At 34.2% G+C, this 21942-nt stretch overlaps 3 protein-coding genes across 4 annotated transcripts; 2 read left to right on the top strand and 1 right to left on the bottom strand.

Moving 5' to 3' along the window:
- Nucleotides 1-645: 645 nt before the first annotated feature.
- On the top strand, nt 646-2887 carry LOC106309836 (protein STRICTOSIDINE SYNTHASE-LIKE 9). Its single transcript, XM_013746980.1, has 3 exons — nt 646-976; nt 1497-1751; nt 2112-2887. The coding sequence occupies exons 1-3, from the start codon at nt 696-698 to the stop codon at nt 2683-2685; spliced, it is 1110 nt and encodes a 369-aa protein (XP_013602434.1). The 5' UTR covers nt 646-695; the 3' UTR covers nt 2686-2887.
- Nucleotides 2888-3137: 250 nt separating this feature from the next.
- Nucleotides 3138-5101, bottom strand: LOC106309854 (ribosomal RNA small subunit methyltransferase NEP1). Of its 2 annotated transcripts, none has more exons than XM_013746995.1 (8): nt 5014-5101; nt 4464-4791; nt 4275-4367; nt 4050-4194; nt 3857-3967; nt 3675-3757; nt 3481-3538; nt 3138-3381 (listed from the first exon to the last, which is right to left on the bottom strand). In XM_013746995.1, exons 2-8 carry the CDS (start codon nt 4770-4772, stop codon nt 3302-3304), a joined length of 879 nt encoding a protein of 292 aa, XP_013602449.1. In that variant the 5' UTR covers nt 4773-4791; nt 5014-5101; the 3' UTR covers nt 3138-3301. The 2 variants fall into 2 exon arrangements, with proteins under 2 accessions (XP_013602449.1, XP_013602450.1); XM_013746996.1 differs by having other exon boundaries at nt 5022-5071.
- Nucleotides 5102-7765: 2664 nt separating this feature from the next.
- On the top strand, nt 7766-11810 carry LOC106307522 (nucleolar protein 10). The gene is made up of 16 exons (XM_013744502.1): nt 7766-7956; nt 8233-8331; nt 8421-8512; nt 8597-8697; nt 8767-8857; nt 8938-8996; nt 9091-9211; nt 9329-9397; nt 9475-9527; nt 9618-9726; nt 9817-9987; nt 10077-10235; nt 10318-10410; nt 10503-10691; nt 10960-11156; nt 11235-11810. Exons 1-16 carry the CDS (start codon nt 7827-7829, stop codon nt 11680-11682), a joined length of 2181 nt encoding a protein of 726 aa, XP_013599956.1. The 5' UTR covers nt 7766-7826; the 3' UTR covers nt 11683-11810.
- Nucleotides 11811-21942: the final 10132 nt, after the last annotated feature.

Raw genomic sequence — 21942 nt, 5'->3', positions numbered from 1 at the left:
GAGAGAGCCGGTTTAAATCAATTACAAGCTTAAACCATTCTAAACCAAAGACTAATCTAAGCTTAATCAAACGAATCTAAACCGATCTCTATGACTTGTCTATAATCAACAAATACATTGACAAGAGAACCTCAAATGTCACGTAGTTTTTACTATATGTATATTTTACTGCTTTTTAATGTTATTTCTACACTGATCAATATAAAAGTAAAGTTTAAAATACATTCGAATTCGATCGTTTTAAGAGTATTTTTAATCCATCCTTGTATTTGTTTACATAATAGTAAATTTATTCCAACTCATTTCTATTTTTTCATCTAAAATTAATATCTCTATATTTTCTTCATATTTTAGGAAAAGAAATAACATTACTTTAATGAATGATAGGAAATGAAATGTAGCGGGAAAACTGTGAGGAATGTACAATCTTTCATGCATCGACGCTTTCGGTGATTTCTACACATGAACAACATTCACAATACTCATATAGACACTTGGCATTTCAACAGAAATGACAATACGTGTGTATCTCTTCATCCACACAACAATAAAAATATCTAGACTAATTTGCCCTCTTCACTTTGCTTTCTGATGTTATATAATCATTGTCACGCTTCTCAGCTAACAACAGCTAGTGTTGTTACACGTACACGTCTCTTCAAGTTCAACAGACGTATTTTTCTCCGGTAAAACAAATGCCGACTAGTCAGAAAGCTCCGGCTTGGGCCATTGCGGCTGTTTTGGCCGTCTTTGCCGTAATAGCATATCAGATTTTATTTGCGCCTGATGATTTAAAGGGCACGAAGAATATATTGCCAATGGCTAAGACTATACCACTTCCTGTTGATGGACCAGAAAGCATTGAGTGGGATCCACAAGGGGAAGGTCCTTATGCTGCGGTTGTGGACGGCCGTATTCTCAAGTGGCGCGGCCATGATCTTGGTTGGGTCGAGTTTGCATACACATCTCCTCTCAGGTTTTAGTTTGTCTTAGTATTACAACGTTTATTAGAACACATCGATACATGCATAAAACTAAGCTTCCATTATGTTGTTTTATTATATAATACTTCATCCATTTCAAATTATTTGTCAATAGTTATTATTTTGCACAAATGAAAAAGGTTAAATTTTCATATTTATCTTTATTTGGTTATTGATATACTATAGCATTTACTGCTTTTTGAGTTCAATTAAAGATAAAAAAATAAATCAATATAAAAGTATTGTATTGAAATCATAAACACACTTTAACAAAAACTTTAATATATAATGACAATTAATTTGAAACTGAGAGGTTAACAATGATAGAAGACCATGATTAATGGAGATTTCTTGGGGTGGAGTTCTTAGCGGAATATAAGAACTTGTCTCTTAACTTTTAACTAAAAAATGTAAGAACCGGTTCTTAAATATAAGATACGGGTTCTTATATTCCGATAAGAACCCCCACCCTAAGAACCCTCATTTAATCATGCATATCCTTGTTGTACGTAGGGGAAACTGTTCACGGCATGAGGTAGTGCCTACTTGTGGAAGGCCACTAGGACTCAGTTTCGAGAAAAAAACAGGAGATTTGTACATCTGTGATGGTTACCTTGGGGTGATGAAGGTTGGACCAGAGGGAGGTCTGGCTGAGTTGGTAGTGGACCACGCTGAAGGTCGCAAAGTAATGTTTGCGAACCAGATGGATATAGACGAAGAGGAAGATGTCTTGTACTTTAATGACAGTAGTGACAAGTATCATTTCAGGTATGTATAAATGCAATTGCAAAATAAAACTAAAGTGTTTGAAACAATCTAAAACTAAACTAGGGGTCGGCACAGATGGCGAGTATTCATATTTTTTTGAGGTATCCGTGATTCGATATGTTTTGTTTGGATCATTAACTTTGCATCTGCATCCATCATCCTCCGATCTGTTTTATAAAACATAAGCATTTTAATCGGCTTCAGTTTTACGGATATTACATATTATTACAAGTTTTTCTCGGTAGACCTATGGATATCCTAGTTTTTCGAATCAAATAAAGACATATAATGGACTGAACCAAATTTTACGGATATTTTATCCGCCCCTGATCTAAACATATAGCGACTTTTGTCTGTCAGGGAAGTATTTTACGTGATTTTTAACGGAGAGCGGTCGGGGAGAGTGATCAGATTCAACAAGATGACCAAAGAGGCCAAAGTTGTCATGGATAATCTCCGTTGCAACAATGGTTTGGCTCTAAACAAAGATAGGTCATTCTTAATCACATGTGAGTCTGCCACTGGTCTTGTCCATCGATATTGGATCAAAGGTCCTAAAGCAGGGACCCGAGATATCTTCTCCAAGGTCCCAGGCTATCCTGACAACATCCGTTTGACACCAACGGGAGATTTTTGGCTTGGCATACATTGTAAGAAAAATCTGATAGGGAGATTGATGCTAAATAATAAGTGGCTAGGGAAGCTGGTTGAAAAGACGGTGCCGTTGAACTTCTTGATTGGGGAGATGCATGGGTTTAGGCAGCAAGGGATCGCCGTGAAAATCTCCGGGGAGACAGGGGAGGTACTTGAGATACTTGAGGACAAAGAAGGGAAGCACATGCAGTATGTGAGTGAGGCTTATGAGAGAGATGATGGTAAGCTTTGGTTTGGGTCTGTTTTCTCGCCTGCCGTATGGGTTCTTGATCGCAAGTGAGTAGTTTCGTTTGTTGTAAGGTAGTGATGTGTTTGTGGAGTAGTTGCATCATTTTACCTGCCTTCCACTTTTATGTGTCTGTTTCCTTTCTATATAAATAAAACACGGATTCAAACACAAATAAGTTAATTTTGAAATCAGTGTGAACATGTATTGATTTCTACGCTTGATTATCTATTAGTTTGATGACCAATCTTTGATGTTTACATATGGCAACATTTTATATACTGCATGCATGCATTTGCTTGATCAGAAATACAAAATTACTGCATGTATTGAAATTCAGATGTAGACAAAATGTTTGTGTTTTTGTTTCTTTTGTCGTATCAGTGTCTCTTGGATTTGTAACGCTTGCTTATCTGATAAATTGCTGATTGAAATGTTATTGTTTTTTTAAATCAAAACTGCATGTATTGTTGACGTATCCCACAGTGGGAGATTAGTTCATAACCAAAAATCTTACTTCGATATATTTTGTTTAGTAAATTCTGACAAAAAGTTTCAAAACATAAAACTCGATGATAGATTGAACAGTGTGCATAAACACAAACTTAAAATGGTTTAACAATTAGAACAGTTGGGAGAAAAACGAAGGGACCTTCTGACTAATACTCTTTTATATAATATTCCAATTTGTTGACAAGGCCTCGCAGATTCTTGAGATACAGTAAGCTGCGCTAAGAGGATACCCTGAAACTGAAGAAACCAAGAAACCACTTTCAGGTCATATGCTGTTTTAAAATCTCTCTTTATTTCTTTCTGCAAAGGATGATGAGTTAAGGAAGACAAACTTACTCGCCACAAAATCATCGATATAGTCACACTCTATTTTCCCGTGTGACATCGCACCAAGCTGCAATAATAGGGCACAAGTTTGAATACGATTTGGTTATATGTACGCTAGAAGCTAAAACCTATCTCACTAAGCAAATGTGTTTAGACTTTTGTGCTGAAGTGAGAGAGAGAAGTGTTTTGAGATCATCACTAACCACAAAAACAGTGTCGGTCTCATTACAGACGGTTGATAGGTGCTTCTGCATATTGACCAGCTTTTCAGAGCTATACGAGAAGCCTGATAAAAGAAAAAAAACAATCCGTTCTTTTCAGCTCTCATCCTAATGCAAATATAAAATAACCAAATGTGGGAGAAAACTATAGACTTTTCTTTTACCTATTTTTCTACAGTTAGGCGGTAGGTGGCCTGTAACAGGGTTCTTGATCACTCGCATAAGTTTCTCACGCTTCCCAGCTGCACTAATGCTAAGCTTTTGTAGCAATTGCACTGCAAAAAACCAACAATGGCGGTGGACTGAGAAACAAGAGGTACATGAGAGGTTAAAGTAACAAAACAAAGGAGAACTCACACATGATTCCAGCGAACCGCTTGTAAGTTCTTGGTATACGAACATGTGGCTTAACTTCAAAAAGAACACCTTGCTCTGTTCTAACATACACCGCTTTCAACCTCCCAGCTTTATTGACCGGACTATCCAAAATCATCAAAAGAGCCTGAATGGAGAGAAAGATCACTCAAGATGAGTCACAATCCGTTATAACATATCACTTGAAAAAACTATAAAATTCCGAACCTGATGAGTGATGTCTGGTCGGTAATGAGCAGGATCTCTGCCATTTTTTCTCAAGAAATTAGCATGATCATCAGAGTTTAGAAGCTGGTAAGTCTGCAGAGGAAGAATAAACATATACATTAGCACAAAAGAGGCTCATAAACTATATCATTTCACAAAGGTGTTAATGCAAACACTCTTTCAAATTACCTTTCCAACTTTGGCAACCTCGAGAGAGGCCTTCTCAAGCACAAAAATAACACCCGTCTGGTCCTTCTTATTATCAGAAACGACAATAGGTATTCCCACATCAAGCTCATCTGCTGCTTCCTCAGCTATCTCATTCTCTTCATCATCTTCCTCCTCTGCTTTTGATGTGGCTTCTCTTTTTGCCTTCTTCACCCTTTCTTTTCGTTTCTGCTCGAACTTAGGCTGCTCCTCTTCTTCGTCTTCTTCCTTATCGTACCTCTCTTTTCTCTCCTTCCTCTTGTTCACCTTAATCCCATACGGCCTCACCATCTTTCCTTCAAAATCAAAACTAAACCCAACACAAAATCAAGTAATCAGATGCTAAAGGCGTAATCTTTTCTCGGAAAAATGCAAACACAAACACATAAAGTAATCAAATTTCATCGTTTTCAAAACTACAGCGACCCAATGCATACAATCACACACCCGTTTAGCTTAAACTCGAAAAGAATGAAACTTTTGATGAAGAGCAGCTAAACTAAAGAGAGATACAGAAGAAACTATAGCTTACTCCGATACCCTTGAGCTTGCAGAGAAGATTCGGGTGAGCAGGCGACTGAATTGAATTGGTGCGGTTCACTAGATAAACCCTAATTTCCAAGGTTTAGTTTCAGCCACTGAATAATAGAGTTGCTTAAAGGCCCACTAATCTCAACCTAAGGCCCATTAAGGATTAGGGTTTCAGAAGGTTGAGGGGTGGGCACTTCGGTTATTTTCCGGGTTCAGTTCGGTTTGGTTAGTTTGGTTCTAATATTTTTCCAACTGAAATAAACCATAGTTAGTTCGGTTTGTGTTCGGTTAGTATTCGGTTCGGTTTATGTTCGGTTCGGTTTATATTCGGTTTGGTTTGTATTCGGTTTGGTTGAGTTTATTTTTTGGATCAGTTTTAGTTTAATTTTTTAAGAGAAATTATGTTTTAAAACATAAATGATCTAAACATAAACTATGTGAACTAAATTCAATATAAAACTGAAACAAAAAATTTTAAAAGTCACAAAAAAATATATAAGAATTAAAACAAATGAAAGTTTACTAAGAAAACTAATATCATTAATAATGTCTCTTATATCATTATTTAGAAGCATGCAATGAACCATCAATGTTTCTTATATCATTATTTAAATGACTACAATGAATCATCTTCCATGTGACGCTGTATAGAAGAACTTTTGTTTTTAATAAATTTTTTTTAGGTTTTAGGTTTAGATTTACATATTTAAGAATATGAAAATACAGACTTTTCTATTTCTTTTAATTTAATGATTACATATTCGGTTAGAAGAACATATGTTAATGAATGAAAAGTGGAAAATACGTGATTTGGTATTAGAATTTTAGTATATTAGTATTACTAATATTTTTAATTTAAATAATTACAAAACACATCGTTTCTCGGTTCGGTTTGGTTTTAAACCAAACCAAACGAAACCATTCGGTTTGGAGAAATCTTCAACCGAATGGTTTGAAATAGACTTTGGTTCGGTTTGAATCGGTTTCGGTTCGGTTGGTTTGGTTTGACTCGGTTCGGTTCGGTTTTTTTGCCCACCCCTACTTAAAATACAAGCATCTCCAAAAGACACTCTATAACTTCAAATATAAAGTTTTTTGCTCTCCAAAAAGGAAGTGAAACTTCCTATTTGAAGTTTCACTACTCAAAACTTCAAATTTGAAGTTTCATATTTTTATTTGTATTTTGGTCCCTACAATTACACATCACATTTATGATTCATAAATATTTTCTTGTTTATTATTTTAATCCTTATAAAAATTATATCTCATAAATATTTTAAGTTTTCTTTACAAAATTGAATTTTACACATAAAATTAATAAAACTTTAAAAGAAGATTTAAAATATTTAAAACTAGATTTAAATAACAAAAATATCCAAAAGAAACTTAACAAAAAAACTTAAAAAAAATTACATGAAGACATAACTATTACACAAATTTAAATATTACAACAACACTAATAGTCATGTAAGTTTGATCCAGAACCTTCAAAATTTTCAAATATTGTCCAATTTTTTTTTGTGTAATTGAAGATGGTTGTTGTTGTTGTTGTTGATGATGTCTTTTCGTACAATTCTTTCTTGTTCATATTGAATATATTCACGAGTATTAATATCATCGATAAAAGTTAGTCTTTTAGCAATATTTTATGTTTCTCTTTTACTTTCTTGGTCTGATCTAATGTATTTACAAGTGTTAATATCTCCCGATTTCAACAATTTTTATCTCTAATCTACAAATTAAAAATGAGGAGAGCTATTTTACTTCGAAATGCACTAGTAGAGATCATATGCATTACGAAAATCATTTTATGAAATAATATGGTATTTTGCTTGAAGTTTAATATTAATTAAGTTATTTTGTTTAAAATTTTATATTTTAATATAATATTTTATTAATTAATATTGTTGTAATATGTTTATATATGTGCTAGTTATTTATAAATTTTTTATGAATTCAAATTAGTTATCACAAATATAAGGACCATAATATAAAATACAAATAGTTTTGAAGTTAATTTGAAGTTTTGCTTTTGAAAAAAACACCTTTAAACTTCAAATATAGAGTTTTGAAAATTTCAAAATAGAGTTATTTTTTGGAGATGCTCTTAGGTCCGATCGTTCATGACTTTCAAAACTATTAGTGTTAGGACTTTTAATTTTAGTTTTTGGCTGTTGAAACTTTTAGTTTTAAAAATCAGAAGTAGTTTTAGAAATACTTAAAAGTCTGAAATTTGTGATTTTGAAAAATAAATCAAGTTAAATAGTAAAGTTAGTTATTTTGGTTTTGAGATTTTTTAGGAAGGCTTTTAGGACTTTTGAGAATTTAAAATCTGATTAGAATAAATCTGGCTTGTAAAGACTTTACAACTAATCTTAAACTTCTAAAATCTCTGTAGTGAAAACAACAATTGGAAGAGTTTGATTAAAATTAAGACTATTTCCAAATCTATCTTTTATTCTAGATAAAGTTTGAAATAAAAATGTTACAATGATAGTATATTTTTTACTATATAATAGAATAAAAATAAATTTATTTTATAAATAAAATAATTTTTTATTCTTTTTGTTTATTATTCTATTTTTCACTGTAAAATAGAGTATTAGTGAAGTAGAACTCAAGCGATGAATTGAAGATTTCAATTAGTCTTAGGGTTTATGGTTTTAAAGGCCCATTAAAATTTAGGGTTTTAAAGGGCCCAATAAAGAAACGACCAACCACAGAGTGGCGGTTCCTTCCGTTTTTATTACATTGGTTCTTTCTCTGCAACTCGCCGTCAGGGGAAGAAGCGTAGAAGAGTATCGTTGTCTGAAGATGGCGACATACGGAGATAGACTGAAGTCGACCTCCATTAACGGAGTCAAGCTATACCATGTTTCATCTGCACCCAACGTTGCGACTTGGCTAAACCCTAAGAAGCAACGAGCTCTCCGCAAAAACCCTCGTAAGTATCTATCTTTGTGCTCCCAATCGTCGAATCTCTTCTCAAAAAGTCTCCTCCTTTTTGTTATCTGTGATGTGGGTTAAGCTTTAGGTTTGCTCTCTTAGTTGCCAGCTTAATAATTTCTTTTGTAAAGTTTCTCAAATTCAAATGTTCCTTTTCCGAATCGTTAACTCTCTGCTTAAAGACTCTTCCTTTAGGTTTTTGCTCTCTTAGTTGCCAGCTTAATGATAACTTTGTAAAGTTTCTCAAATCCAATTTTTGTTTTGTGGGTATAAGAGTATATGCAGAGAGTGGAGCTTATTCAGGATTTGAAGTTTGAGACTGCTACTACTAGAATCAAAGCTACTCCAGATGGAGAGTATCTGATTGCTTCAGGTAAGTTTTCATTTTTTTGTTTGTTTGTTTTCTTGGTGAAGAATGTTTTGTGGTGTGAGTTTTCACTGTTTCGTTGTTGAATGAATCAGGCATATATCCACCACAGGTCAAAGTTTATGAGCTAGGGCAGCTTGCTTTGAAGTTTGAGAGGCATTTGGACTCTGAGATTGTTGATTTCGAGGTAACTTCACTGCTCCGTTGAGCAGCTGTGTGTCTAAGCCTTTCTTGTTTCTGGTTTTGTAATTGTGTTATGTTGGCTCTACAGGTATTAGATGATGACTACTCAAAGCTTGCCTTCTTATGTGCTGATCGTTCTATTCATCTACACGCCAAATACGGGAAGCACCACACTTTACGGATTCCAAGGTATGTTATCTTTGTTGGTCTGTGAGGTATTACTGTGGCATTTGTCTAAAAGCTCACCTTTTTTGGTAGGATGGGGAGAGACATGACATATGATAACTGGTCTTGTGATCTGCTTTGCGCTGCTTCCTCACCAGATCTATACAGAATCAATTTGGAGCAGGTACGTTTCGTTAAGTCTAAGTTGGTCTTTGGTTCTTCCCCCATGTTAATGATTTGTGAGATATGGCTTTCTCTCCTTAGGGAAGATTTCTCTCTCCGCTCACCACTCAATCCCCGGCGCTGAATGTTGTTTCTCGAAGGTTTGTATAAGCATTGGCATCATTGTTTTAACTGCACTGTTTCAGATTACTGTTGTTTACGTTTGAGCACTATGTATCTTTTTTGTCATTCCAGCAATCTCCATGGACTGGTTGCTTGTGGTGGTGAGGATGGTGCTGTGGAATGTTTCGATATGAGAATGAAATCATCTGCTGCTAGGATCAATGCGGTTACACATGGTGGTGATGCTGCTTCGGTACTTCTTCTATCATATGCTCCATATTCAGATAGACTTTTGTAGTTTAGTCGTGATTTTGGCAGAAAAATTGCATCGATCTGTCTGATGATCATGTGTTTTTTAATTGGCTGATAGGAGGTTACTGCTATAGAGTTTGATGATAGTGAAGGTCTTCAAGTAGCTGTTGGGAGTAGTGCCGGAAAGGTTTGATTCTTGGAAACCATTATGTCAATTTGACTATTTAGCTATGTTTTGTTGATGGTGGTGTTCTCTGTCTGCAGGTATTCATATACGACTTGAGAACTTCAGCTCCCATACATGTGAAGGATCACATGTAAGTATTACTTACTCAAAATCCATCATATATGCTATAACTTTAGGGTTTGTTTCCTCGGTGTTCATTGTCTTTCCTGCAAACTTGCAGGTACGAGAGTCCAATTTTGAGTATTAAGTGGCAACGAACTCTTAATACTCAACAACCTAAGCTGATTACTACTGACAAGCAGATTGTTAGAATATGGGATCCGAATACTGTAAGCTTTCTCTCGGTTTCTTGCACTCATGGATTGTTGTTTTCGCCAAGTACAGCTTTTGATAACCTTCTATTTTTTTTGTTCTTACAGGGAGAAGGTATGACCAGCATTCAACCGAGTGGAGGTGGAATAAACGACATTTGTGTGTTCCCTGGAAGTGGACTAATGCTTCTGGCTCTAGACTCTAGCTTAATCCCATCTTACTTCATACCTGAGCTTGGTCCTGCCCCTAAATGGTGTTCTCCTCTTGAAAACCTAACGGTACTTATCTGATTCAACCAATATCTCAATCGTTAAAAGTGTGGTGAGTGGTGACCATTGTTGCTAACACTTTTTTTTTGTATTTTCAGGAAGAGATGGAGGAAACTGGACAAACAACCATTTATGATAACTACAAGTTTGTGACGAAGGAAGATCTTGAGAAGTTGCAGATGACTCATTTGATTGGCACAGATCTTTTGAAAGCTCAAATGCATGGGTATTTTGTGAATCACAATCTATACAAAAAGGTGATTCTCTTGACATTTTCATTAACTTCAGAGTTGCCTCCAAGATGTTTCTGCTTTGTAACTTTGTTTTCCCTATCTACAGGCTTTGACAGTGGCTGATCCTTTTGCGTATGATAAGTACTTAGAAGACAAGAAGCAAAAGAAACTAGAAGCAGATCGTAGCCAGAGAATCACAGTTAGTATTTCTAATATAAACAGCATCTACATGTTCGTTCACTATTTTTCCTACGTTGGTTACTTACATGCATCTCTGTGTGCTTCTTGCAGAAGAAGAGAAGGTTGCCAAAGGTTAACCGTGATCTCGCAGCCACCCTCCAAAACGAGGAGGATGCAGAAGAGGAAAAGAAGAGCGTTGGGGATGAGGAAGCTGCAAAGAAAGCGTCGAAGAAGAAGAAACTCGGACTTAGTGATGAGAACTTCACAGATGGTCGGTTTGGAGCTATGTTCCAAAATCCGGTATTAACAATAATCCTTTTGAGGCTTTTCTCTGTTTTTTTCAATGTTCAAGAAATTGCTATGGGGTAATTAGAATACTTTATAGAGGATTATTGATTAGATGGATGTCTATACCGATTTTTTTTTTTTTAAATCCTTGAAGAAAAATCGTTTATGTTTGACCGTTTAGGCTTTTTTGAACGTCTAGACTGATTTTTAGAACACTGACTTTCTTTTGTCGCTCTATTTCACTTGGTATTAAACTGATTCTTGTGAGTTTCCTTTTCAGGACTTCCAAATTGATCCGGAATCATATGAATATGGTGTCCTGCACCCTGTTGCTTCTTCTAAGAAGCAACCTTCTTTGTTAGATGAACACTTTGAAGCGGTAACAGATGACGACGAGAACAGCGACTCTGATGCATCACAAGGCTTAGACGACGAATCAGAAGATGGAAGACCAAGCAAGAAATCAAAAACTCCAAAGTTAGTGCCTTATGATGAGTATTTAGACATCATAGTATGTTTCTCTATTCTTTCTTAATGTGGAAGCTTTGGTGTCAGGTTGTTTGAAGTGAAAGACGAGCGGCATGCGGAAGCTTTCCACCACCGTAGATCACTGGCTAAAGAGGACAGTCTTCCAATGGGCGAGCGTGTTAAGGCCCTAGAGAACCGGCGTGGCAACTTTGGAGACTCGAAAGATGTTAAGTTCGGCCCTGGAGGTTCAAGGGAGCTTTCTTTCAACGCTAGGCGCTCATCCACTTACAAAGAAGATAGAGACGATGAGGATGGAGACGGGCAAAGAAACAAGAGGAGAGGAGTTCAGTCTCTTGGACTGAAACAGGATGTTGTTAGAGGCGGTTTCAGAGGTAGAGGTAGTGGCGGTTTTAGAGGGAGAGGAGGTGGTGGTTCCCGGGGAAGAGGAGGAGGGGGACGTGGTGGTGGTGGTGGTTTCAGAGGAAGAGGTGGCCGTGGTGGTGGACGTGGCGGCAGAGGAAGAGGCCGGCAATAAATGTAGCATTCAAAGGATTTTTATATTAGTTTTGGAAAATGTTCACTTTTGAGAATCTTTCACATATACAATTTTGGATATTTTCGACCTGTTCTTGAAATGCTATTAGAGCTGGCTGATGTCTTCAAGTCTTGAAGTAAAAAGTAAGGATTAAACAAATATGAACCTTAGATCGATGGTTAAAAATCTACTGGAGACTGTTCAGACATGGAGTAGCCTTTGGCAGGTATGGACGACCTACGTCCTGACTCCTGATCCAGTATCCAGATACATAAATTTTTGGGGAACTAAACTGAAAATGAAGTTGTACCAAACAATTGATTCGTCGACTTATTCATACGCATTATTCGAATGTATAAATATTTGAATAATGATTTTAGACCATATTGCGTGAAATCATTGTTGTGTGCATTTTTATCACGGATTGTCAATTGCTTGTAAACGTGGAGCAAGCTATCTTAACATAATATATGTTCTGAATAGGTCGATTAGTTATAACCTTCATTTGAATAAGACCACATTTTCGTTTAATATATAGTAGAAAATCTTCAAAATTGATATGCAACAACTTGCGTACCCACATTATTTTAATGGAAAATTTGCGAAATGACCAAAATTTCTAAGTGTAATTAAGTGAATAATATTGATTTTGACATAATCGAGTGAGTAACATTTAAAGTTCAATTGATCCTCTTATACTTTTTGTTTTTACAAGTTACCGGTGACAAATGATAAATAGATGATGTCGACACGAATTTATCTGGCCCACGATTTTGTGAATGTGCATAACTTACGAAAGAAAAGAGAACCACACCACTGATGTTTTTACCGCATGAAAGTTTAAATATTCTATTCCACATCACCAAAATATTATAGGATACTAACTCTATCCCAAATCCTAAATTTAGGTACCAAACCTTATCTCAATCTCATCCCAACCCCTAAATAATAAACTCTAAACCCTAATCAATAAATTCTAAACCCAAAAATATAAGAAAAATTTCCTATGATAGTTTTTTTTAAGTTTTTGTCACAAAAATAGTTTTCAATGAAGAAAATGACAAAAATAAGTTTTATTAAATGATAAAAGTTTATTTTTACCCTAGGGTTAACTAATCTAGACTTAGGGTCTAGAGTTAAGGGGTGGAGTTTTGGGGATAGGGTTTCAAATTAAAAAAAAAATATTAAAAATTTCAAAATAAAAAGGGGCTATTTTGGTCTTTTTTTTCTTGAGGACTATTTTTGTGACAAAAACTTAAAAATTGCTGTTTGAGAGAATTGCCCAAAATATAAACCATAAACTCAAATATAAACTATGAACCCAAATAGAATGAAACAAAATACATAGTATAGTACAATTGGTGAAACTACGAAATATCAATGTTTACATGGAAGAAGTTAATGTTGACCCCAACCATACCCCTCACTTTTTAAATATGAATCCCTAACCACTAAACCCTAAACCAAAATATAAATCTTAAACATAAATATCAAAATATAAAAAAGTATATAATATTATGTAATACTAAATTATATTATGTAATATTAAACTGTACAATAATTAACGTTTTTACAGGTTCAAAAACATGCAACGATATTTAGAAATTTTAAAAAATTATAAACTATATTTCTAAACAAAATAGAACTCTTTATTAATCGTCGCACAGAATGAAACATGTTAAAGTAGTATAGTAACATAATATATCGTATTACATAATATGAATAGAACAAACATATTACATATGGTTTTACATTTCTATTCTATATGCGTATAATAGAAAACAATTTAACAAAAAAAAATTGTTCATCTTCTCCGATCAACTTTGGGTCATTCATGGCGTCATTATTCTTCATCACCATATAGAGATCGTCTTCATCTCTTTTTCTTTTTTTCGACACGTCAACACTTTTACCAACCCGCTGTTATTATTTTTCATCAATGGATATGTATAACTGCATAGATCAACCATGATACGATAATCTTAATGTCATTTGCAAGATTCAAAAACTTGCAGATCAACCATGATATGATAATCTTAATGTCATTTGCAAGATTCAAAAACGAAAACAGAATATGAAAACAAAATCATGATTGTGAGAATCAATGATTTAAGAGAAAGAGGAAAAAAAGTGAATGAGTCGCTATGTTTGCTAAACGTTTACGCTTTGTCGCTGCCTCTTCTTTACCACAATTGGCTACGATTTTTTTTATAGTCACTAATTATCATTAGTTTTTTTTTTGCAGGTTTCACCGGTTGGATAGAAGGGTAATATGACAATATTATATAAAAAAACACACAATGTATTGGTATATTAGAAAAATTAGTCATAAAATGAATTATAAATTATTTGCGCGTCATTTCTGGAAAAAACACTTGCATACCCAAAAAAATAACAACTTGCATACAAAATTACAAATAAGTTAAATCTTATTTCGGACTACAAAAATAAGATAGTCGATAGGGATCCCCGTATTGTTCTGAATTTGGCGGTCATGTCATATGTCATATGTATGTTAACAACTAAAAACACATATAAATTACATGATTTCAGATTTACCTAAGGTAGAGTTCTTATTTTATGTGAAGTTGGTGTGTCCACATTGTCTAGTTCCGCAATAGTGATCTCAAACGAAATAAAAAAGGTTCAGGTAACTTGAAATTTCCGTAGACAAAATCAAAATGCCGACTAATATTTTTTGTTGGGGGGTAAAACTTCCACTAATGTCGACAGTATTGCCGTATTGATGGATCATTTGTATTCTTTTTAACAAAGTAGGTTCCATGTGTCATGTTTTGATGATACTTTTGTATTTTGGAAGCTAGTTCTGAAGATAATACTATAACTACATTAATTTTAGTTGTTGATATAAATGTAAGACTTTTTTTTTTGTTTTAATGTAAAAACATATTAGTTGGTATTTAATATTTTTATTGTTATATAAAATAAATTTATATCTTTGCATATTGTTGATGAAACGTTTTAGTATAAATAAAAATTTATGTGCAAAATAATAAATTGATAGTGCTGTTATGCAAAAATATATATTCCAGAATATATGTCTTTTCCAAATTAAAAAGTTATAGAAAGTGAAACAAATGGTGTATTCAATCTGGAGTTTGAAGTGAGATTTATTACAATAACAAATCATCTCTTATTCAAAATTGAATCTAAAATGTTCTTCCAAATATCTAGTGTTACTGAAATTGTAATTTTGAAATATATTTTGAAATTCAATATTATTGGAAAACATTTTTAAGTTGTGGATTTTATAAAATCTGTGGTGATTTAAGGTGTTTTAGCGGAGTTTTTAGTTAAAATTAGAAGGTGGCATTCCGACAGACTAGAAAGTTCGCCCTAGAAGCTCCCAGGCCCGCCTCCCTAGGCGCCTCCGTTTGATGGCCCTCCTCCGATCCAAATCTGGCGCTCAGTCTTCTTCCTCCTGAAGAAGCTTGTTCTCCTCTTCCATGGCTTCAAAGGATAAAGCTCCTCCTCCGCTGTGGTCACGACCTCCACCAAATCCACCACCATTCACGATTCCTCAGATACCGTTTGAATCTCTCACTCTCACAGAGCCGCCAGAGCCGCCAGACCCTCCAGATGCAACCTTCACCTTCGTTCTTCAAGTCTTAGATCTGGAGTCCCCTGCCTCAACCATGGTGTTGGGTACCACGAGTGGTGTTGCTCCTGGTGTATCCACGAGTAGAGAACTCTCTTCCACTTCCACCGTACGTTCAACTCTTCCTCTATGTACCTGCTTCTCCGACCTCTCTCTCCAGTCGTCTTGTGTAGAGGTTTCAATCTTCTCAGCCCTTGAACTTGTGAGTTTGGGTCATGTGTCATGCTCTGATTTGGAAAATTTAGTGTTTTCCTTGGCCATCTAAGTTCAAGGATTAGAATATCAACTAGAGCTTTATTTGTCAAACTCAGCCATAAGGGCCTTGTTGGTTACTCTGCAAGATATTTGTGTGGACATGAGTGTATTGGTACTGTTGCTAGCTGTTCTCAAGCCTCTCTCTCTCCAGTACGCAGCATTGCGAAGTCTTGAGGACTGGACTTTGGATGTTGATATATTGGTAGTGGTTTGTTTTGTGGATACAGCCGGGCTCAATGTTTACAACTCAGATGCGTTCCACCGTCTAGCTTCAGAGTTCAGGGTTCACCTAGCCCAAAACTTACTTTCAGTGTCAGCTTACGGGGTGCAGCTAGTCCATAGCCGGTCTCAATCGCAAGGAAAAGCCAAGGAAGCAAACAAAGTACCTTTTCTCCATCAAGATCGGGTCAGACAAGCACCAAGGAGCCATCCCGACGCGGCCTGGAACAAAGACAAATTGGCATCATGATTGGGATGGGTCTTCTCGGGTTCAGGTCAGGAAACTCCAATCCATGGATCTACGGTCGAAAGCTTCATCAGCTCACCCCTTATTGCAGAGGCCATCACGATTCAATCGACACTTAGCATGGCGATAATCTTGGAGTTCTCCACACTCAAGGTTCTCTCCGACAGTTTAACGCTCACAAGAGCTATCTCCAGCAACATCCAGTCAAAAGAAATCATCGGAATTGTGAAAGGCATCCGAGCGATCTCCTCTGGTTTTGCAACAATTTCTTTCTATCATGTTTCTAAATCGGACAACTTTGTTGCCGATGGTTTAGCAAAAAGGCTCTCCAAGCCCATTTCTCTTTGTAACGAACATCATGATTTGGGCCATCGTTTTGGGCTCATCTCTTCTTCTTAGTTTGCTAATGAATTATTCAGTGACAAAAAAAAGCGGAGTTTTAGTTTTAAAAAAATACAAAATTTCACATTTACATGGTTTATATGAGATTTCATAGATTTTTAATTAAAACTACAACAACTTCCATAATTCATCTAAAGTCATTAAAATTAAATCATTCCAATCCTTTAAAATACTAAATATACAGTCAAAGTGAAATGTAAATAGTGTATATTTTTAGAGATTTATTTTAGAAATAAAAATAAAACTATGGAGAATTCTAATTTTTCCAGAAACTTGATATTACTTTTTAAAATTTACTTTTAAAGGATGACTATTTTCATAAATATCCTGAATTTGTGATAAAAATGACTAAACTTACCATGCTAAATCATTTATAAATTTTGATAGGCCATGAATTTTACCCAGTTTTGGTCATGGTTTATAAGTGTTTTAATAACTAATTATTATGTTTTAGAGTCTATTTAGTATATTTATAGGACCAGAAGTGATTTGGAAGAAAGTGATGATTTTGGAATATTTTAGCGATAATTGGAGAGAGCATCCAAGCTGGCCATCGAGCAAGACCAATGGTCGACATTCAGAGACAATAATCGATCGATGCACACCCTGACATCGATCGACAGCGAAGCGCGCAGAAGCCCGTTTGGTTCCAACCGACTTAGAGCCCAAGACTTCACCAATTTACAAGATTGCCCCTGACGAGTTTTAACCTACTATTTATAGCTTGCCAACATGTTAGAGGCAAAGTGTGCTTTCTTGTTTTCTTATTTTCACAGCAAAGATTTTTTAGGATTTTAGTAGAGTTGGAGAGAAGATCCAAAGAGATTTGTGATTGAAACTCCATTAATATCTATCTATTTATCTATACAGTTTTTATGCCTAATTGCTGTTATGAATTGCTTAGCCATGTCTGAGTAGTTCCATTGTTAGGTTTAGGTTTTAAATAGGCTATGAGGGATTAGTCCCAATTATAGATTGCTAAGTTGTGATATTCATCATTATGATTGTCATTAATGCTTGTTTCTAGTTTAGCTAGCTAGAACCTTGATCTAGGAGTTGTAGGTACAAGTCATCACTTGAATCTCACCTTGAATTCATCCTAATTGAGCTTGGATTGTTAGAGTAAGGCAAAAGCTGATCTAGGAAGCCTAGTGAGCATAATTCAAACCGCGCGTAAAGCTTGACTAAGAACGCGTCGATATTCCTATAGAATAATCGATCGACGGTACAACAAGTGTATCGATCGATATTCCTCTAGAATCATCGATCGACACTTATAACGGGTCAATAGACAAACCTAGAAAGCGAACGCCGATCGGTTTGTTTATAAGTGTTTGAGCTCTATAATATCATGCATACAACTTGTTAGGCATCTGGAGGATTATAATCCTGATTACCTGAATGTAAACCCTAAGTCTAGCTATTTCATCTATGTACCAAAAACCCAATTAAACCAATCTACCAACTGCCTTGCTCACGAACCTGCTATTTACTTTTAATCATAACCAACCTAGCTTAATCACTCTGATTAGATTTATTAGGTTCTCTAGCTCCTTGTGGATTCGATCCCTAAGTACTACAACTGAACCTCTTATTTGAGAGGGTAATTCACTCCTTAGGGTAATTTGAGTGTGATCAAATGTTTAAAAATTATTTACAGAAGTTTACAAACCTAATCCACCCATAATTATGAAACCCTAAATAATAATCAATAAACCATAAACCCAAATGTTAGAGTATTTTTGATTGAATGTATTTTAGAAAAAAACTGACCATTAAAGAAATAGATCACTTGATGAAATAACTTAGTTTTTGTACAAACGTGACACTACTTTTTGAAAAAAAAAACTGTACCTTTTTATTAATATTAATAACTTATAAGATTTTCTACAAAATATTTTATAAATTGATATAACAACATATATTACTAAACCCTAAACCAAAGTCTTGTCAGAGTCTTCCAGACCTTATAATAAAAAAACTAAGCAAAAAAAAACACTTCCTTAAACTTAAAAGAAACTTAGAAAGTGTTTAAATCAAGTTATTAGATAGTCACTAAACAAATAGGTCAAACTAAAAAAATATTAAAAATATAAGATTTCAAACTCTAACCCTAAAAATACCAATAATACTATAACATATATTACCAAACCCTAAATCAAAGGCTATCATGACTCAATCTACATTCACTCATCTATGTTAAAAATAATTCAATTTTAGTAAAACTAAATTTCTATCATTTAGAAATGTTTATTAACACATGATTTTAATTTTTCTCTTTCAAAATAGTTTTAATAAAATTTATTAATTACTTTTAAGATCTATTACATGAGAAGACTCCTCCTAGAAGATTTCGAGGCGGAAAACCTAAATTATTCTAAAATATACGAGGGAACCCTAAATTCTACTAAAATTTAGGCGGAATATGTTAGATCTATGAATCTTCCAGACCCTATAATCAAATAACTAAGCAAAAACAGTTCCTTAAACTTTTAACATACTTAGAAAGTGTTTAAATCAAATTATTAGATAGTCACTAAACACATATATGTAAAATTCAAAAAAAGGAAAGAAGATAAGATTTCGAAATCTAACCCTAAAAATACCAACAATACTATAACATATGTTACCAAACCCTAAACCAATGACTATCATGAATATACATTCACTCATCTATGTTGAAAATAATTCAATTTTAGTAAATCTAAATGTAAATCATTTAGAAATGTTTATTATTACATGATTTCAATTTTTTTTCCATCAAAAAAGTTTTTATAAAAATTTTAAATTATTTTAAAAATCTACCGAACGAGTGTACTTACAAAGAAGTCTTCTCTGAGAATATTTCTTTGTAAGTCTTCTCATGCGAAGGGTTATAATGGTAAAATTCAATACAAATTCTTTGTTTGGTCATAAGAAGGTTGTTGTAGTTTCACTAGAATTTTCGATTATTTTTGCATTTATTGAATATGGGGTGCAATTTTGTATTCAAAATCAAGTTTTAAGTCATTTTTGGCAATTTTCCCTAATATTAATAACTAATAAAATTTTCTACAAAATATTTTATAAATTGATATAACAACTAAAATAAATGATAAGTATCAGAAAATACTCTTTGATTTAAAAGAACAATTATAATAAATTGACTTCACAAGTGGAAGCCCCTTAGTCCAATAGTTTGACTAAGAGTTCATTAATGCTTCTACACCAGCATGTCCAGATTTCAATTCCTGGAGAAAGCGATTTATTAAACAATTATGCAGGCTACGGAGAAAAGGCTTACAATGGATCTTCAACATGGTGCAAGTAAACTCGGTCAGGCGTGACCTTCGTAGGACGGCTCAAGTGATGCAGTTAGGCGTAGATCCTTATAAGGCAGGTAGTATTGTCGGTTGTCGATCGTCTATGTAATCTTTCTCAAAATTGTAATATCATAATAAATCAGCGTTAAAAAAAAAAATTGACTTCACAAAGATCAACTACATATATGTAATTAAACGATTTTTTTTTAACATGAGTTGGGCTATATTAAAATTTAGCCAACTGACATAAAATCAAACAGTTTACAAAAATAAATTATATCCAATCTATTAATTTAGAGTCCTATTTTTTATCTACTATTAAGAGGTTGTCATTTAAGTTTTGGACCTATTGATATCACTCAAATTCCCTAAGGAGTGATTTACTCTCTCAAATAAGAAATCGAGTTGTAGCACTTAGGGATCGAATTCACAGGGAGCTAAGGCATACAATAGATCTATCTAGTTACGTAGTTAAGTTAGACAAATAGGTTTTAAAGCAGTAAATAGCAGGGGTGAACAAGTAATTGTTCGATTGATTGATTGGGGATTTTAAGACAGATGTGGAAAGCGTTAGACTTAGGGTTTCTATTCAGATAATCAAGATTATAATGATATAGATACTAAGCATGTATGGATATTCTAGAACTCAAACAATAAGAATAATCGATCAAATTTCGTATTTTTAGACTATCTATCGCCGGATCTAGGACCTCATCTATCGCTTGTTGGTCCTGAGATAGTGTCGATCGATTCCAACAACGGGGTGTCGATCGATACACCTTTCAGCCCGTCGATCGATGAACCTTCTAGGGAGCGTTATCGCACGGGTTTGACGTGCTCATTAGGTTTAACTAAATTAGCTTCCACTTGTTTCTAGTAATCCTAGCACAAGTTAAACTAATCAGACAGAGAACCAAACTTTCGCTTGCGTCCTATTATCTATAGGCAAGGTCCTAGTTAGCTACTTTAGAACACATGCATTAAGAACAATTTAATTGATTCATATCCTAACACTTAGCAATTCTATATTTTGGGCTAATCTCTCATGAATATCTGAACCCTAAATCTAACAAAGAGAACTACTCAGACATAGTTAAACAATTCATAACAATAAGATATAAAAACTGCATAGATAGAATATAGTAGAAAAACTGGAGTTCCAATCACAAATCTCTGAAGAAGTTCTTTGATCTTCTCTCCAACCCTTAGACTCTAAGCATTTTTCTGTGAAAATCAGAAAGTGTAAAAAAACGTGTGTTGCCCAGAACAATGACAGAGCACATAAATATTAGGTTAAAATTCGTTAGGGGTAATATGGTAATTCTTATGAGACTTGGGTTTAAAGTCGGCTGAAACCCAATCTGACTTCTGCGCGCTTCGCTATCGATCGACAACACAGAATGTGTGTCGATCGATTATTGCCTTCGCCCATTGATCGCTAAGCTGGTCGATGGTCAGCTACGGGTCTTTATCTCTTTATCTCCAAAATGCACCAAAATCACCAATTTCCTTCGAATCACTCCAAAACCTGAAATCATATTAAAAAGACTCTAAAACAACTAATAAGTATTTAAAAACACCTATATAGCATGGTTTAAATAGGTAAAATCTTTGGTATATCACCTATCACTTTTTTATTAATAGATATGATTAGATATGCAACTCTTACATTAATACAATTTGGTTACGAAATAGCATTCACAGTAAACCTACACGTGACATATTAGAATATTCCAACCATTTTTTAGAATAGCACAACTAAAGAAGATTTTTGAAATTTAAATTTAGCATAACAATAACAGTTAAGTGATCAAATAGGTTATATTCTCGTATTTCACCTTTATGCAATATATCATAATCGGTTCATAATATGGTTTTATGATTGCAATAAATCTTATGGTGTATATAGTTAGTCTAATACTACGTCAATGTCGTCTAGCCAATATTAAATTTGTGATTATATTGAATCAAAAGTTGGAATAATCATCTTTTAAACTCTTTCAATATATTTGCACTGAATATGTCTAACATTAAAAAAACATCTTTAACTGTCTAATGTGCTAATATATTTAATGAAAAAGAATAATATATACATATATCCTTTTAGAATATATTCAAAAATATCCTATAAGAATTGTTTAAAATTAGATATTTACATTTTTACTAGATATCTGTCCAATATACCTACATGAACGTATGTGCAAGATTTTATAAGA

This window comes from Brassica oleracea, chromosome C8, assembly GCF_000695525.1.
Source record: "Brassica oleracea var. oleracea cultivar TO1000 chromosome C8, BOL, whole genome shotgun sequence".
In the NCBI taxonomy this organism is placed as follows: Eukaryota; Viridiplantae; Streptophyta; class Magnoliopsida; order Brassicales; family Brassicaceae; genus Brassica; species Brassica oleracea.
Note: the sequence above shows the minus strand (reverse complement) of the source record. Positions and strands in the feature narration are given on the sequence as shown.